The sequence below is a fragment of the Equus caballus genome, chromosome 7 (genome assembly GCF_041296265.1).
Source record: "Equus caballus isolate H_3958 breed thoroughbred chromosome 7, TB-T2T, whole genome shotgun sequence".
NCBI classification, from domain to species: Eukaryota; Metazoa; Chordata; class Mammalia; order Perissodactyla; family Equidae; genus Equus; species Equus caballus.
The window spans coordinates 96328100-96347336 of NC_091690.1; the positions used below are offsets into that span (position 1 = coordinate 96328100).

Genomic DNA, 19237 nt, shown 5'->3' on the forward strand with positions numbered 1-19237 from the left:
ATCTGCTGTGTGGTTCTATCAGTTTTTTCCAAATCCCAAAGAACACGAACAAAACTAATACAAATTTATTTCAAATAAGCCTTAGAATCAGAATTAAATTGGTAAGTTGGCTATTGAAAAAGTGTTGAATCCATCTTGGGTACTGTATTTCTCTACCTCAAACTAAAGAATTAAAGTAGAAGCACACTGTTTGTTAATATTTTTAAAAGCTATGTCCAGATACAAATTAGTTTGAAAGTTCTTGAAAATTAATGAGCAAGCGATTCCGTTTTGTCGACTATTTAACCATTACAGAACCCCAACAGCCTTTGAAGAACCACTCGTAGTGAGATTTTGGACAATAAAAAGTATAAAACCAGATTATCAGTAGAGGAGACGACAAAATATAAGTTAGAAAATTCATAAACATACATTTATTTAGGAAATACAATTCCCAGAGTCCTTGACATTTCAATGATCATTCCACATTATAAAATATTCACAACATGTATTCTTTTTTGTCTAGACCAAGTCATGCTGACATTCTTTTCGGATAAGCCACAGCCATTTCTTCTATTAAATGCTATAATATCCATTTAAATTGTAAACAATGTACTTGAGCCAAACTACTTAAGTACTTGAGCAAAAAAACTTCAAAACTTTAGAAGAGGAAGACAACGACTGTTTAAAACACATCTGGATTCGCAAACCCCAAAGAACTGGCCACTAGGTCTAGCAGTGCTCTGATGGGTAAAGCGGCCACACTGGGACAGCACGCAACTATCGATGACAATATTTCTCATCTGCAATTTTCAAACATGCTTTCTCAAATAATAAACATCTATTTTTGTAGTTTTAAAGGCAAAGGGGGCAGAAAGAGGACAGACATTGAAAGTTTAAACTACTAGCAGATTTTATTAAAAAAGAAAAAAGAGACTGTAATCACTTCCCCAATAAGGAATGCCAAGTACCTTTTGTTCCACAAGAAACCATCAAGAAATATAACCCATCATTATATTTGCAGCTACTTCAGAGTAGCTGTAAATTGAACTATTTTATTCTGATACTCCAGAGTCCAGAGTCCAGTAGGGCATTTTGTAAAGAGGAACCTAGTGGTTCTCGACCCTAGGTGTCCTTTAGAACCACCTGGAAAGCTCCAAAAACATTAGCATCTGGCCCCAGCCTCAGAGATTCTGATTTAGTTGGTATGGGATGGGACTCAGGTGTCAACAGTTTTCAGAGCTCCGCGGGTGTGTTCTATCTAACATGCAGCTAAGGAGAATCACCCCATCAACATATTACAAAATGCCAAGAAAACAAATGGAAATTGAGGAGAGAGGGTAAGTTGTAATTTACAAATCAAAAACCTATTATATACTCACTATGTGCCTAGTCATGCTAGGATCATACATTTATTTAGAAGATGAAAATTCCCTTAATTTCCTCACTGTATCAGATCACTGCTGTGCATCTTTGCCACTGATGACTGAAGTTTTCTATGGTCAGGATTTAAAATTCCGGGATACGCTGTGAAAACTGCATTAACAAAAACAAACTCCTGCTACGCATGCTCCACAGTAGCAAGCAGAACTACTGTACTTGGCGCCTTTAAGCTATTCTTATTTTAAGAATTATAAATAAGTGCCAACCCACATAAAGAACAGATTGTGGATTACTGTAGAAGGGAAAAAAAAGCTTACTCGACTAACCAAGTTTCAACACCAAAAAAGATTTAACTTGGCTGAAAGTTCTGAAAAGCTGAGATACTAAAGCAGGAAGCTATAATTTATAATGAAATGTTGACACGCCCTTAAAAGCTGCTGCCGCTGTAGCTGTACTGAAGTAAGCTCTCTTCAGGGTCTACTCACCCTGGAATGCAAGAATACAAGCATGAGAATAATATCACTGTTTTCATATGCACCAATACCCCTTCAATATATAAAGCTCTACAACAAATACCTCTAATAACTTTACAGTTAAATTAAAGTAAATCCATAATTCTACACTACTTTGGTCTCAACATTTTAAAAACATCAATTAATTCTGAAAATATACAATTTAACAACTTGATCCTATCAATACAAGCACATTTTGTAGTGACTAAAGACACATTCAACCATGCAATCCAGTGTTCAATACCTAAATGATAAATAACAATGCTGATTGACTTTTATTCTGAATATCACTGAAAACTGGAATAATCTTTTAAGACTCACAGTGCTCATAAACATGCAGAAAAAGGTATACATTTCTATTCTTCCTGAAGGAATGTTACAAAATGCCCAGTTTTTACACAGGGTCGATAATTATGCTAAATTCCTTATATACTTCAATCCATTTTCTTCTTTTAGGAGCTATCACTTACATTTTTAAGAAAACATACAAATGTTCCTGTAAGTTGTGACTGAAAATGAACCTCAACTCTTTAACTTCAGCCTTTAAAAAGACCTCAGTCCCAGTCATACGCTAATAGCTGCCTTTTAGGAAAACAGTGACATCCAGTGGACAAATCAAAGTCTCTCTGAATCCCCACCATTATATATGAATCATAAACACTGGTTCTCTAGATCCAACCATGTTAATATGAATGAGTTTCTACTCATTTTGACAAACAGCCAGATTCTTATGAATACATCGCTTCATAATTTCTATCTTAATATATCCTTCTATCTTCTTCCTATTTAAAATCAATTCTTTAAATCGAGCTAGTCAGTGTGCGTAACTCTGGAGGCTAGTGAGGTTAAAGGTATTACTCTTTCTTCTTTGCTTCTATTTCCCGTCACACACTAACTGGCTCATCTCTAGGAATGGAAGGACCAAAATATAAGAAATATATTTAAATAAAAATGAGTAGCATTAAAAAATTCGCAAAAGATGAAACCTAAACCTGTTTTTGCATTTGTAATTTGATATATTATTGAATACAAATAAAGATGTAATCAGTAATGCTAACTATCAAATTACATCCTCTTGCCTCACTGCTCAAATATTGTGAAAGAATACATATTTTCGCAATGATTGTTTCAGTGTTTAAAAACTTTTATAAATCAGTATAAATGAATATTCGTTACATATTATGTTTAAATAAATGTAAAAAAGTTCCACTGTGCTGAGTTATGATTTACCATTGATTCTATATATTGTGTGTGTGTCTTCAAAGGACAAAACGCAGCAGTGATGTTAACACTGACAGTGGCATGGGCTGCCACAGCTGAGACTGTTATGTTCAATTCCCTGGAAAACCGTAAAGGAATTTTACAGGTTAAAAAAAACAGAGTAAGCAAAAAAAGAATTGGAGAACTGTTATTTTAAAATAAGCAGCCAAATGAAGAAAACATTTTTTCCCTAAAAAAAGATTAAGAATGTAAAAGTACATTTGAATATTAAAAAAGCATTTTTAAAAATCTATAACAACTTTATGACAAAATCTGCATTTGAAAAAGGCCTGTAAAAACAGCGGGACAGAATTGCCCTCATCGCCGTTTACTTTTTTGTGTCAGAAAAAAGTGTGTGCATCTCTGGAACCACAAACGATGTTAAAATAGGCATTTACAAAATGGCAAGGGGGATTTCACGGGAAGTTTCTGTTTGTTGTTCACAATCACTGGCGTTGCGGCCACCTGCGGGGCACAGGGAACACTTCTCTATCTACAGGCAGAAGGGGGTGTGAGGTCCTGAAGCGCACTAGGTCTGCTGCCTGCGTCTGGCGGATCTCATCTTCTCAAAGCGGGACTCCATCTCTTCTAAGACCTTGGGGGTGTACCGCACCACGAGCTTCACCTTCCCCTGAGCTGCCTTCAGCAGCTCCACAGCCTTCTCGTGATGCTCCCCTTCAACGCTCTAGAAAAAGAAACACACACGATTAATGGCTAGGTTTTGCAAGTCACTCAACATGCAAAACTGTTTAAAATACACGTAAGTAAAAAAGTTTTAATGTTGTATCATTTCAACACTATAAACATATGAAATAATCCTGCTTTATCATTTTAATCAATGTGAATCAATGTTTAATCAATTTCTGCTAAATCACATTCTGTTTGTAGTCTAGGAACTGGTTTTTAAGTTCCAAATAATTAGCACATCAATATACAAGTCCTATTATTTCACTAAATCAGAAGTAAATCAAGCAATTTCCACTCCCTAAGACTAAAATGAAGGTAGATCTGTAATTTAACATAGTGTCTTAACTACTAAAGAACTTTATTTCATAGAAATCACACTAAGCACTGCTAATTCACATTGGAGAGAAGCAAAACACTAAGTGTTTTAAAAAGCACCACTGTACTAAATAGTACTGCCCAGGATGCCTCCAAGGAATTTCTTTTTTTCGGTGAGGAAGATTGGCCCTGAGCTAACATCTGTGGCCAATCTTCCCCTTTTTCTGCTTGAGGAAGATTAGCCTTGAGCTAACATCTTATGCTCATCTTCCTCTATTTTCTACAGGGGGCACTGCCACAGCGTGGCTGGATGAGCATTGTGCAGGTCCGTGCCCGGGATCTGAACCTGCAAACCCTGGGCAGCGCAAGCAGAGCACGCTGAACTTAACCACTGTACCCCCAAGCTGGCCCCTCCGAAGGGATTTCCAAACGACAAAGCTTCTTGGATTTTTTCCCTAGAATGTCTGTTTCGTTAACTCAAATACACCCCCACGTGGTCACAACACATCACTACAAACAGAAATGAAATTCCTCCTCACCACTCCATTGACAGAAAGGAGTTGATCTCCTCGCTTGAGGCCCCCATGCCTGTCAGCAATTCCACCCGGAATTATTCGAGATATATAGATTGGAGAGTTTTGTTCTTTGCCTCCCATAATATTGAATCCAAGGCCCTCTTCAGTTTTTGGTAGCTCGACAACACGAGGATGAGAATGTCCTTCGCTGGCAGCGAATGCAGCGACAGTAGCCTGAATGAAAATTTCACATATTTAAAAATATGACTTTTGTTTACTTCAGTTTGGCTCTTTTTTAAAACTACTTTTGAGGTACATACTTTTGATGTCTGAATGCCCACAAATGCCCTGGCAGTTCTGAGGAGAAGGCCAGCTGAGTGGACGGGTTTAGAGAGGAAGCCTGGAAAGCACACCCTCGGATTGTGCAGGAAGCATTAGGACTGCCCAAGTCCCTCGTGGCCCACTCAGCCCAGCACTCCTGTGCAGCACCTGGCGAGCAGGCTTGCAGGCAGATGGGCACCGGCGCACGTTCAAGAGGAGAGCCCTCCCCCAGCGTGCAGCAGCCCTGAGCTTCGGGGCTGGACAGCCTGGCTCCTCCAGGGGTCTTTGGGCAGGACACAACCTGCCAGCATAACAACCCACAAGGAGGTAGTGTCCTTATATCCTGCACCATCTGTACTGTATACTGAGTAATTCATCAGGAAATAACTCAGTATCGAGAAAAAGAGGGATACTTATAGCCAACGTGAATGCTTTCTGTTTGCTTAAGTTACTACTATTACCCCACAGAAGATGAAACAGAGCCACATCTTTATTTTTATTTTTATTTTTTTCTGCTTTATTTCTCCCAATCCCCCTGGTACATAGTTGTATATCGTAGTTGTGGGTCCTTCTAGTTGTGGCATGTGGGATGCCTCCTCAACATGGCCATGTCCGAGCCCAGGATCCAAACCTGCGAAACCCTGGGCTGCTGAAGTGGAGCGTGCAAACTTAACCACTCGGCCACGGGGCTGGCCCCTCACAGCCACATCTTTAAAACTTGCAAATTCACACTAATCTAGATTAATGCTAACACAAAGTTGACATTTTTTGTTTCATTTGCTTTTTTTTGTGCACAAAAGATTGTCCCTGAACTAACATCTGTTGCTAATCTTCCTCTTTTTGCTTGAGGAAGACTGCTGCTGAGCTGACATCTGTGCCAATCCTCCTCTATTTTATGCGGGATGCTGCCACAGCATGGCTTGATGAGCAGTGCTAGGTCTATGCCCAGGATCTGAACCTGTGAACTCAGGGCAGCCGGGGTTCGTGCAAACTTACCCGCTAAGCCACCGGGCTGGCCCCAATTTCATTTGCCTTTAAAGGTAACTAAGTAAGCTGGTACCATATCTCATGATTGGATCAGGGTCTATGAGCAAAAATGGGCAGGGTGAGAGGAAAGAAATAAAGATTTGTTGAATACTACCATGTTCCAAGCTCTGAAAGAGGCCTCACTTGACAGATAATGAAACTAAGGCTCAGAAATGCAAAAAGCTGTGAGGGTCATAAAACTCAGGAATTAAAACCAAGTTTCTACGGTTTTTCCTACTCTGCCAAACTACACCCACAAGTTTAAGTGTTTGTATTCAACAGAGAATCCACTATTTCCTTTTGTGAATCAATAACTATCAATGAAAAATTACCTGCTAACGACTTATTCTAGTATAAGTCAGCTACTGCCGATATTAACTCACTCTAACCACGTATGATGGACACTGAGGTCAACCCTGGAATTGAGGAAAACAGTGATACAGAAAAGCACATCAACCTGCCACCTGCAGCTCTGAAGAGGTACCCTACTACTAACATTACCAGTATCTGCAGAGCTAAGATAAAGGAGAAAGAAAGAGCAACACGGGGGAGTACTCAGTTCTACCTTGCACTGTCGTGTGGTTTGAGGCAAGTAACCTCATCTGATGTTTCCTCACTAATAAAATGAGGATAATAATTCAGACCTTGCAATTTTGGTGAAAACTTACATAATTAATGGTATAATCTGTATATTGTATATAACAACTAGGTATTACATGACATGTGTATTATTTGTGTGCAAGTGTATTTTTAACGCATTATCTAAACTGCATGATAAAACATCTTTTGTAAAGGCAATAAAAAGATGTCCTGTTTCCTGGTACTTGGCAAGTTTAGCATAGCTTGAAAGATACTACATGTTAACTTTTAAAAGCCTATTATGAATGTAACAACTTCATATTTTAAACCTCTAATTTATGAAGCACTGTCTCACGTTTGGCAAATGAAAAACTTTACCTTTGCAGTCGCATTAGCTCTCACTTCAGGACTGCTGCTGATGTCCACAGTCTCATAGACATGTTCATACACCTGAAAAACCCAGGTAGCACCATGATTTTAAATTCCAGAATATACCATGTTTGAATTCTCTGTGAAGCTAATGAATGTGTTAATGTTTTAGGCAAACTTATGCATCATCATAAAATGTTTTTCTATTAGAAACTCCAAAAGTGAGAGGAGCACTTCTAATATTTTTCTAAAGTTTGTTTTCCTAAGAAATTCTGAACCCAAATTTCAGAGTATTATCTCCCCTAGTTAACTCATTCCTTACTCACCTCTCTTACAGCATTGCAGAATTCACTTTGAAGGACTCTCTGTAAAGCCTGAAGTTTCTGCGGCGGCACCTCTCCACTCCTCTGCAGTTTCTCCAACAATTCAATTGCTCTACAAATATCTAGAGTTAAACAAATACACACTGATTGACAATTTTCTCCGAAAATTCTCTAAACGACCAAGGAATGGTGTAACAGCTGGGATTCTTTCTCAAGGACTAACAAGAAACACGTAGAACATGGAAGCAGAAAAGCATAACGGTGTGCTCTTGTGTGTCTGTGTGTCAGGGGGAGCGTGTGTGTGTACATGTAGCAGGGTGGGAATGTAAAATCTGAGGAGAATGCTAAATTTTACAGTAGATGAAGAAGAAACACTGATGTTGCACACAAAATTCGGAAAATAGCATCTTTGAGAGACACAGGAAAATTAAGTATCAAATGTGAAATGTCACAGGAAAGGACTAGGGCTCAAAGGTGACAGACATACGAACACTACTGCTTCAGAAAAGCTGACAGTATTATCAGAACTATTCAGTCAATAAAAATTTACCTAACCATCATTATTAGTAATCAAAGCAGCGAACAGTACAAAACACTGTGTGCCAGAGAAGCCACTGCTCATTTCCCAAAGGCACACACGGTATACATGTAGACAAGAACTTTTCATTAACAGTGCAGTTAGTGGCAGGGACACATTGAAAACAGTGGTACAAATGAATAAAATTAACTGCTCTGTTTTCAACTTAGGATCAATAACACAGTGTTTTAATTAAGACAAACTCAATCAAATACATATATGTTTACAAAATAAGAAAATAAAAACAATTAGTTTTGTCAATCTAGTCTCAATACTAGCTGTGTGATCTTGGGCAGGTTACTGAACCTCCCTGTGTCTCGGATTCTCCACTGTAAAATGGAAATAACAGTACCTTCCTTATAAGAATTACTTGACCATTAAAGCAAAAACTACTCAGAAAAGGGTCTGGCATGTAGCAAGCAGAAATGTTATGTTACACTGGCACCAATTCATACAAGAAATGTTACAGGACTGCACACATTTATATAGCTATATTAAGCATGTTAGGCAATTCTCACTGCAAGTGTGAGGATAAGCGTTTTATGAACTAAGACATTTTATACGATTCAGAGTCACGTTACAACAATGTTGACGACTCTCTCTACTTTGCTTTTTCTCTTAACTGTTTTGTGCCCCAGGAGGCTAGAGTGTCTATTATTCTACTACTCCTTGCCCCCTTTTAAGTGGAAGAAGTTCTATTACACCAAAGGACCAGAAGTTTTTCCTTATAGAATTAATACGCCTTCTTTGTGTTTGCAGCTGAAAAACCAGGAATAAATGTATTGAAGAAAGTAGGTTTGTCAATTCCATGTGATAAAATCTTAAACTGATGTTAATCAAATGCAATGGAAACAGACTTTCTCCATTCCAATATCCCACCACCAGAACGGCTGGTGGATGAGGATTGTTGGTTCATCAATCATTCTGATTTACAAAGTTACAAAATGTAAGCGATACAAAAATTTCCAACTAACAAAAAACTTGAGAAAAGTCAAACACTCTTTACTGAACCTAAGCTACACCTTAACTTGTGCTCAAATGTGTTCCACTGAATTGTATGACAGTTTAGAAGACGTTCAGGAGCTTGATCATATGCACTAATTTCAAACTGTAGGACTGCCGGGAGTGTTTGTCAACAGAGTTTGTTTAACAGAGTTGATGTAACCTAACTTTCTTATCCTGCTAAACGGCAACCACTAGAAATTCATCCCATTAAGATGCTGAGCATTCTATTGCAGAACTGAAGAGAACTAGGAAATAGCAAAATACAAAGCCAGCACTACCAAAACTAAATGCCAGAGGTGGAGTTCCACATTTTGTGCTGCACTTAGAAACACAAAAGACTGCCAACGTGTTAAAGTCCTACAACTGGCTTTCAAAGAAAAACACCTCCTCCTGTTAACACCAAACAGATTTGTTCCCATCTACAGAGCACAGTGCCATTGTGCTCAGGAGGAAGATGTCACAGTCTCAGGCCTAACTTAGTAAGTCTTCCCAAAGTAGCTACTCCTCCGTCAAAAGTGATGCTTTAATTAATGATCTCGTGGGCTGCAGGGAGACGATGTCGTTTACAAAAAGGCTTACCAACAGTGAACACCATAAGGAATAAACAATGGCAAGTGCACATCTGCTTGTGTGAAGGCATGAGGAAAGAGGCTTCTCTAAACACAACAATTCTAAAAAGGTATTCCCTTCCTAGAGCAGAAGCTACTTAATATTCAGAGTGTAACTGCAAATGTTGATACTTGCAAGATATTTTCAATCTCCATCCTACAATTTGTTTACTACCGTACTCAAAATATTTAGTTTGCACTTCTTGACTCTTCCCAATGACTTCTGACACCGGTATGCTAAAAGCATGCTTGAAATAGTTTCAAATAAAGGATTTGCGGAAGAAAGGGCGGAATGTGGAAAGTCTGTAACAGGGCCCTGATGGGGGCACAGCCATGTATTTCCGCTGGCTTTTAGGTCTCTCATTACTCAGCAGAACAAGTTTTCTCAGTTTGTTCTAAAAAGCAAGCAACCAGACCCAGTGAGCAGTTGTTGGGTTTGTAAAGAAGTAAGACTGCACTTTGCAGCATTTTACGATCGACCACTACTCCGGCTAGTTACGTAACCTTCCTCCCAAGACCAAATCAGCAGGGCTGTTTTACAGCACCTTCTGCGTACCTGGGAGGGGCACCCAGGCCAGGAAACAACCCGACACAAACCGAAGGGAGGTGCGGCGAAGGCAGGGACCCACCCGCACGCGCACGGGAGGGTGCTGACCGCTGCGTGTCCGGGCCGTGCGCCCAGGCGGGGCCGGCGGGCGTGCAGTCCCGCCGGGCTTCTGGGCGACACGGCCCCCAGCCCGAGGGCCCGCCTGCGGCGTGTGCGGACGCTGACAGGTGGCGACCTGAGCTGTGCCCGCGGCGGTCCGCGCGAACCGGGCATCCATCAGGACGCCGCAGACGCCCCCCGGGGTCCGGGCGCAGCGACGTCGGCGGCCCCCGGCGCCAGCCCGAAGGGCAGACTGGCTCGGGACTCGGAGCCTGGGCCGCCCCTGTTCCCCCGGCGACGCGGCCCTCCTCCACCTCTCCGCCCGCCTCGGCCAGGACCGCGGCCGCACTCACCCCGCTCCAGCCGCACAGGCTCCCCCAGCGCCGCCATCTTCTCCCTTTGCCCGCAGACCCACAGGAAATGACGACAGAGGGGCGCGGCGGAGGGGTGGGGCCGGCCGGTATCGCGAGAAAGAGAGCCGGGCCTCGCGGGCTGGAGGGGCCCGGGGGCCGGGCGCTGCAGGTCGGCCTCGTGCTGCTGGTGCCGCTGTCCTGCGCCGTCGACGTCCCCGGCCTGCTGAGGTTGAACAGAGCTCCCTTCCTGACCTTTGCTCCCTGCCTCGGGGTTCAACCCTCATCCCACTCGGTTGGAACCCTTGGCTCCACGTGGGAGAGTCTGGATTCCTGTCCCAGCTTGACCATTAACGGCTCCATGAGCCCGGACTCCGCGCTTACCCTCTTTCGGCTTCAGTTTCCCCATCTGTGCGATGAAGGGCCCCATCTCCGAGGTCCTTTCCATTCCTCAACTCTGGGATTCTGTGACAAGCAGGTGTGTAATTGAGATATTGTGATTTCTCCTTTTGTGGCAGCATTGCTTTAATGTTGAAAATTGGGGCATGAACCTTCCATCCAAATCTGTTTGAGAATAAGAATGGAAAGTACGAAAAGCTTGAAGCACACCTGGCTGAGGCAGAGAATGAGGCCTTTTGGTGCACCACAAAGTAACAGTTTAAAAAATCTGATCCAAAATCTTAGACGAATGAAATATTATGAAGCAAATAATATTCTTAATGGGTTATAGATTCTTAGGGTCACTTTTGAAAACTTCATGAATCGAGAAAAATTTTAGTCCTTAATTTAAATGAAATATTCATTTGCTCAGTATTTAGATTCTGCTGACATTTGCTCAGGCCCTAGTCTGTGCTGATAATGTGTTTAGGTGCTTTCATATACAGGTGTTCAAGACAAGATTGTCTTTTATTTTTTAAAGACTGGCACCTAAGCTAACAACTGTTGCCAATCTTCTTTTTTTTTTTTTTATTGCTTTTTCTCCCCAAATCCCCCCAGTACACAGTTGCATATTTCAGTCGTGGGTCCTCCTAGTTGTGGCATGTGGGACGCCGCCTCAACATGGCTTGATGAGCAGTGCCATGTCCGCGCCCAGGATCCAAACGGGTGAATCCCTGGGTGGCGGCAATGGAGCCTGCAAACTTAACCACTCGGCCGCTGGCCGGCCAGTGACAAGATTGTTTAAACAGCCTCCTGGTTGCTCCTGGCCCACCCAACTGTAGTACTTTCTTCTAATCCATCATGAATGTCACCACTAGACTCTTTTCCCCGCTTGAGCACCAATTTCATTGTCAAAGGTTTCTGTTCAGAAACTTCCACTGGCTTCTCCCTTGTTTCTAAACTTGCTTCCTTTTCCTAAAGCCTTGCGTACTGTGACCCTAGGTCATCTAGCTAACCTCATTTCTCATTATCCCTCGAATGTAGTCACCGCTCCAGTCGAGGTGGTATATTCGAAACCATGTTTATTCTTGCTTCCAAGTCTTCATTTATGTTGTTCTTATGTGGAATGCCCTTCATCTCCTCCACTTCTCCAAACCGTACACATCCTCAAACTGAACCCAGCCTCTGGGTCCCTGCCGAAGACAGGCCACTTCCCCTAAGCTTCTGTTTCTCCATCCTCTTCCCCTGTGGTCCCTGATGGCCCTTATACCTGCTGTGGCGCTCATGTGCTCATCTCTTATTCATTGTTGTCATTTGTTCTGATACAAAGGTGTTCACGAAATGTTTGTTAAATGTCTGATGTCTGCCAGGTGCCTTCCTAGGCACTGAGAATACCATGTGGAGCCAGACAAATGCAGACTTCACCCTTATTTCTTCAAATATTTTTTTCTCCCCCCATCCTCCAGCTCTTCTCCTTTGATGACTCCACTTACAGGTATAGTCCACTGCCTGACATTGTCTCATGACTCACTGGTGCTCTGTTCATTTTGTCTTATCAAGCTTTTCTCTGTTTCCTTTCTTCAATATGTAATATTCTCTTAATCCCATTTCTTTCATTTTCCATTTCAGACATTGTAGTTTTTATTCCTAGCAGTTTGATTTAGGGATGTGTGTTTTTCTGCATCTTTCATGTTCTTAACATGCTCAATCTTTCCTCTAGCTTCTTGAACATATACAATACAATTATAATGACAATTTTAATGGCCTTATCTACCAATTCTATCATCTGTGCTATTTCTGGCACTATTTCTCTTGATTGATTTTTCTCTTCATTATGGCTCATAAATTTCCTGCTGCTTGCGTGACTAGTAATTTATATGTATGGTTCTGGTCTGTGTGGCAGGAACAGGAAGTATTCTCATGAACTGGGACTGTGGATTGTTTACTTTGCTCCTTTTGAATGACCCTTTCCCTGTCTTTGGTAATTTCTTAACACACACATTCATCTTGAAATTTCAGAATTCCAAGGATAAGTAGAAGATCCTAAAATTTTCAGAGAAATTAAAAAGAATAGAAAGCCAATTCTAAGGACTGGGAATCAGAACAGTTACAGACCATTAATTATTTGAAGCATGGGTAAGGAAGGAAAAAGTTTTAGGAGCTACTTCTGAGTGAGGAAAATATGATTTAATTAACAACAACCCATTTGTACTCAACGTACAAAATACATAAAAGAATCAGCTACTGTATAAGGAGAGATTCCCTAAAGTGTCCCTCCCTGATTATAAATCCTCGAGCATTAGAGTTGGGAGAGACCGAGAGAGTCCCGCTCCTCCTCGTCACAGAGGGGTCACTGTCCAAGGTCTCAGAGGAGGCCGCTGTGAGCAGCATGAGGCTGAGCCGCTTTTGGGTGTAGGCCCCTGCCGGGATGTTCAGTCACCAGGCTTCCGAATCAAGGACTGCCCTCCCTGTGCAAGAGCTCCGCTTCACCTGTTGCTTCCTCATGGTCCTTCCTGCCTCGGAGAGGAAGAGGAACACTCAAGTGAGAAGAGGAGGTCTGGGTCTAGAGAAATCCCAGCAAAAGCTAAATTATGCAAATTTAGTCTTTATAGAAAAAATTAAAATCCCAACTAGGCAGCCAGGGCATGAAAACTTTCTTAACCCATTGCAAATACAAGGTACTAGGACGGTATCAATTAAGAGAAAATGGGGATGTGTGGGGAAAATTGGGGGTAAAAGACTGTCTAGAGAAGGAAGGAAATGGAAAGTAATATGAGGAAACAAAACACTCCATGTGGGGAGTTTCACTGTGTCACTGCTGGTTGAGCCATGCACAAATGGGCACGACGGTGTAGGACAGATACTCAAAACAGCCACGTCTTAGTGCAGAGTAAAACATTGCTCTTAAGTAAAGGGATCCATTCAGGCTTCCATCAGTACAAAGTCTCAGTTTTCTTTCTTTATCCAACAGAGTTTCCATAATATACTCCTCGGAAAAGTAAAATCTTACATAAATGGCTTCTTTTATTTGAAGTGCATGATACTGTCAAATTAAACAATATATAAAAACATTTCGTCTAATCAAACAGAACAATATGGGGAAATCTCTTCAGGAATGCCTTTTGAAAGGAAGTTTTCTTGCTCACAGATCACAGATCAGAACACAAAACCCCATCTTGGGGTACCAGAGAGCTAAAGTAAACTCTACTTTCTGTTAGGATGAGTTGCAGATTATATTAGAGCATAGGGTTTACTTTTTTAATGTCAGTTGTTTCATCATCACTCTACAGTGCATGTAAAGGCACAGATTGATACATTTTTTTGGCATCTTCCTGACGCACCCTTGCCCTAAATAAATCTGTTTGCCAGGATCTTGTCGCTTAAATTAGCCATCTCAAACTCTTGGTCCTGCCAACACAGGCGATTGTGCCAATGTTCTCAGCATCTACTGGCACACGAGCTGTTGCCTTTTCTTTGGCTTTCTCTGTGTACCTGGGACCATCCTCCTTCCTTCGCAGGACAGCAGTCTGGCTTCTCTGTCCCTGAGACAGACTTCAGGGTTGGTTGGACTCACTCTGGTTCTCTCCAGGGTATGCATCCCGCGTGGTATATTTTCAGCCACACAGTATATTGTTCAGAATTTGCCGTGCACATACTTGCAGATTGGCAGAGCCACCTGCCAGAGACAAGAACCTTTTAAGTTGTTGTCAAACGTCATAAAATGTGTTCCATGATTAATTTTGTGGGCACAGATTGGTTTTTGCACAGAGTCCAAAATTTGGGATATGTCACACTGACTAAATGGCACCGGCATGCTGAATGAATTTGGAATTTGTTTTGTCAAGTGTGGGAGCAGGCACACAGATGGGCTTTGATCCAGTGGTGCTGCTTGGGATTCTCATTATAGCAATGATGTCACTTGTCACGTGGAGTGGGTGATAATGCTGCCAGATTATGGACAAAGCAAGGCAAAGTAGAAAGTGCCCAGGCCAAGGAGAAGGGCTTATGGCAGCACAGGAAGCTTTCACTCTTAGCTGACTTCTGCTGAAAGGACATAAACATTGTGTCAGGACTGCCAAAAATATGCTTAGTAGAAATACGGGCAGACAAGGAAACTTCCAGCCGAGAGGTCCCTTTAAGAAGGCCCATACAACCTAGAAGGTCTTCACGTCACAGAGAAGACCCAGTAAAACAACTGTGCCCCTGCTTTTTAGATTATTCTGTGAAAGGAATCTTTGAGCTGCAAGCAACAGTCTCTCTGTGAATACAACCAAACCCAACCAAGGCATTTTGCTTTGTAAGAAAAGCTTTGTCTACTCAAAACGTCAGCAGTCATGCTGAGAAATGGCAAACAGACAAACAAAAGTCTTACAGTGGCAAAGAAGTACAGCGTATTCTCCCAAGAGTGAACATCAGGATTCTCTGCAGGGCTTTAAAAATACATTCATGCAGCTAAAGTGGTGCTTCGAGGGAAATTTATAGCTATAAACGCCTATATTGAAAAAGAAGAAAGACCTCAAATCAAAAACTAACCTTTTATCTTAAGACGCTCAAAAAAGAACAAGCTAAACCCAAATTAGAAGGAAGGAAAAAAAAATAAAGATTAGAGCTGAAATAGAATAAAATAAAAACAGTACAGAATAGAAATAAAAACAAGTGTGAAAATCCATGAAATGAAAATTTAGTTCCTCGAAAGAATCAGTAAAATTAACAAACCTTTTGCTAGACTGACCAGGAAAAAATGAGAGAAGATTCAAATTATTAAAATCAGGAATGAAAGAGGGGTCATTACTACCAACCTTACAGAGATAAAAAGGAGAATAAGAGAATACTATGAAAAACCACAAATATATATATGGACACTATATATTATATGTAACTACATACATATGTATATTCATGCCTTATAATTTATCTAATTTGTTGACAGATATAATAGTATATGTGTGTATAAATATATATATATATATTTTATTCCGGAGTCCCACCAAGTAAATTTTGATTCAGAAAGTCTCAAGTATGACATGAAACAGCATTTTCTGAAAATTATGAAGCTTTTTGTGATGTGTTGTCTTTGTTGAGAACTACTGACCACGCACTTAGTAGGCATTCAGAAATATTGTTGAATTACAGCTAAATATTTATGTATCAGTTAATATTAGGTACAGCTGTACACAAACACAAAAGTCCAAAATAACGGTGCATCTAAAGTAAGTAAAAGAAGTCCAGAGATAGGTACTTAGGGCAAGTATGGCAGCTCCACAGTGTTATCAGGGATCCCAGCCTCTGTCATTTTGCACCACTGTCCTAGGACATGGCTTCCATCATCAAGTTTCCTCACGGTTTAAGATGGACGCAGGAGTTCCAGTTATTACATGTGAGTAGCAGCCCAGAGAAAGAGAATCAGTTATGGAAGAAGAGTAAAAATCACCCTTCCCAGTTGAGTCAGCATTTTTTAAGTGCCTTTCAAGAAGTCCTACATAATATTTTGACCTGTATCTCATTGGTCAGAACTCAGTTACATGGCTCCATCTTGTAACAATGGAACTGGTAAATAAAGTCTTTTATTTTGAATGACAGAGGTCCTAGCTGCAACATCTCAACTCTGTCCCTAGGGCAGAAGAGGGAGATGAGTGCTAGGATAAGCCTCTAGCAGTCTTTGGCATATCACAACTTCCGAAACTTACCTCTAAACTTAGTTCCTGGAGCATTCTACGTTGATGGATTTACTTCCCCACTTTGGAAAGGTTCAACCAGTTAATTCAAAAGTATTTACTTAGCAAGTGCTGTGGAAGAGAGGAGAAATGCCGCATGTGTTCCTACCCTCAAGGAACTCTCAGGCAATTTGGAAATGAAACCTGTACAAGTGAAATAATCCAGAAGACTCCACCAGCATCTGCTGAAGTGCTACATTTTATGGTTCGGACCACTACTTTACATTTGCATTTTAAACTTACAGAAATGATTCACTTTGCAAACTGACTCTAAAATATTTATTGAAATGAGCCACATTACTAAGTTAACCTAAACCAGGTCTGAAAATTAGTGTTTACTCAACTACAAACCACTCCAAAATGGTTTAAATTAAATTAAATTAAATACTTAAAAACAAAACTAACTCTCCAGGATCCCATTGTTCTGAATGCTTCCTATAACTTGCCAGGTATGGACAGAACCTTGCGAAACAGGATTCAAAAAGTTAGCATCTCAAGCTTCCAACTGACGTGGTCAACAAATGGCTAGTCAGAAGACAGACCAAGACAATAGCCTTCTCCAGTCAATTCAGCAAATATGTGCTGATTACCCACTTCAGTGAGGCACTACGCTGGCTCCTAGAGATACCAGGAAGATGTCCTGCTCTCAAAGAGCTTGCAAACCTGGTGGAATGGGACAGACACATAAGCACCAACAGAAACAAAGAGAGATGGTGCTAAATGTTGTTATGCTTGTTGCTTCAGTTGCGGGGTTTTAATATAGGAGCAAAGTATGGAGTAAAGATTGGGGTGAAATGACTTCTCTCTGGGAACAACCAAAGAAAGCTTTAAAGAGCAGTGGTTCTCAACCAGGGGCGACGTTGAAGCCCAGAGAACATTTGACAGTGTCTGGAGACATTTTTAATTGTCACGACTGCAGATGGTGGGGTGGGGGTGAGGAGTGCTACTGGCGTCTGCTGGGTGGAGGCCAGGGATGCTGCTAAACATCTCACAACGAACAGGACGGCCCCCCTCAACAAAGAACTATCCAGAGCGAAATGTCAGTGGTGCCGAGGTTGAGAAACCCGGCTTTGGCAAGGAGGAAACATGTTTGCAGGGATGACTAGAATTTTCACAAGTGGGTGAGTGGGAATGGGAGTGCCGGAGAGAGGGCTCTGTGAGCAAAGCCATGCAGGACAGAAGTGGCCGCGCTGTCTAGGGCCTGGTCCTGTCTGGGAAATGAGGAAGCTCCGGTGGGGTGTAGGTGCACAGCTGGGGGTGGGGAGTGTGAGGACAGGGGTTAACATTCAGGTGGAGGCAGATTGTGGAGGCTCCTGGATGCTCGGATTTGTTCTTTGGGCTGGAGTGAGCTGCTGAAGGATTTTAAAAATTGAAGCTCTAGGATTAGAACTATGTTTTAGAAATATAATCAGATTCTCACAGCAGATAGAAAATCCCTTTGAGGGAGACAGTCGCCTTTGTTTGGGTGTCATCTGTTGTTAAGCTCCGATTGTTGGAATGTGCCCAAACTTCAGAGAGAAAGGAGAAATTCTGTGTAGTTGGGCCATGGTGAGATGGTGTGGGGTGATGTGGGATGGGTAGTGAGGAGGTGAGGAGGGCAAGGGGGGAAGAGACAGAGGCCCTGCTGAGGTTTATACTGTGAGATCCTTCCTCATGGCTTCTAACACTGCAGTAATGTTTACAAAAATCACAACACTTGTTGTATCTGGATTTGGGGGGAAGATGACTATATTGGGATTGACTGGATGTTGGAGGAGGGTGAGAATGGGGCAGTGGTGGCTAGAAGCAGGGCAGAGAATTTAGATGCTTCTGTAACAAGAAATTTCATCTCCCGTCCTTCTTTCAGGTTCCTATAGTCCTGCCCTAGAGAACTGCTCATGCTCCCCAAATATTCCACACGTGCCTGCTTTTCCTTCTCCTTGGCATGCTTTCCTTCTCCATCTAGCAAATTTCTGCCCACCCTTCAAATCCACTTCAAATGTTCCATTCTCTGTGCTGTACTTTATTTAAATTATCAATATCATATTGTATTTACTAAAGTGTTCTCCAATCGGATAGTGAACCCTGTTCACTACAGGGGTAAGAATGGTGTTCTTCTCTGCCTCTCCAGCAGGTAGCGAAGGATCTGGCATATTCTCATGCTCAGTGATTATTCACTGAATGAAGAGAGGGTGAGGTCAGTGAGTGGCAGAAAGATGGTAGCTCTGGGTCTACATCTGGGCCTTTGCATGGCTATTGTTAAAACTACACTTTTCCTTCTTATTAATTTTATGTTTTAAACTTCGTCTCCTAGCTTAAATGTTTCTTTCCGATAGATGATATTCTATCAGGAAGAAAAAACCAGAGCGTGGCTTTAAGCCTTGAGTGAATGGGCTAAAATCCTGTTTCAATATGCTTTTTAGAATGCTTCCATGTTATTAATTTAACATCGACCTGCTTATTAAGATTCCATTATTAAGGAAACAATTGTAAAAAATCATTAAGAGCATTTCTACAGATCTTAGTCACTGACTCATCCTGCTAGCTCTCAATTAGCTTGACCTGAACATCCCTCATTCAGAGTATCAGGTAACATTTTATTTTTCTAATCATTGGCAAACATTTATCCGTGGGCAGATTTTTATGTGTTTTTATTGTTGTTGTTGATGTGAAGAAGCTTCTATATAGGCATATGTGGCACGATGTCCAGG

General features: G+C 41.4%; 2 protein-coding genes across 2 annotated transcripts in view; one reads left to right on the forward strand and one right to left on the reverse strand.

Annotated features, from left to right (window-relative positions):
- Positions 1 to 386: 386 nt before the first annotated feature.
- Positions 387 to 10663, reverse strand: LIN7C (lin-7 homolog C, crumbs cell polarity complex component). Its single transcript, XM_001502214.6, has 5 exons — positions 10459 to 10663; positions 7273 to 7391; positions 6956 to 7027; positions 4676 to 4885; positions 387 to 3819 (listed from the first exon to the last, which is right to left on the reverse strand). Exons 1-5 carry the CDS (start codon positions 10493 to 10495, stop codon positions 3664 to 3666), a joined length of 594 nt encoding a protein of 197 aa, XP_001502264.2. The 5' UTR covers positions 10496 to 10663; the 3' UTR covers positions 387 to 3663.
- LOC138925271 (basic salivary proline-rich protein 4-like) overlaps positions 6396 to 19237 on the forward strand; it is an 80999-nt gene continuing 68157 nt past the window's right edge. The window contains exons 1-2 of the mRNA XM_070275036.1: positions 6396 to 6478; positions 9976 to 10933. Coding sequence (XP_070131137.1) covers positions 6396 to 6478; positions 9976 to 10933 — 1041 coding nt within the window. The remainder of the gene's footprint in view (positions 6479 to 9975; positions 10934 to 19237) is intronic.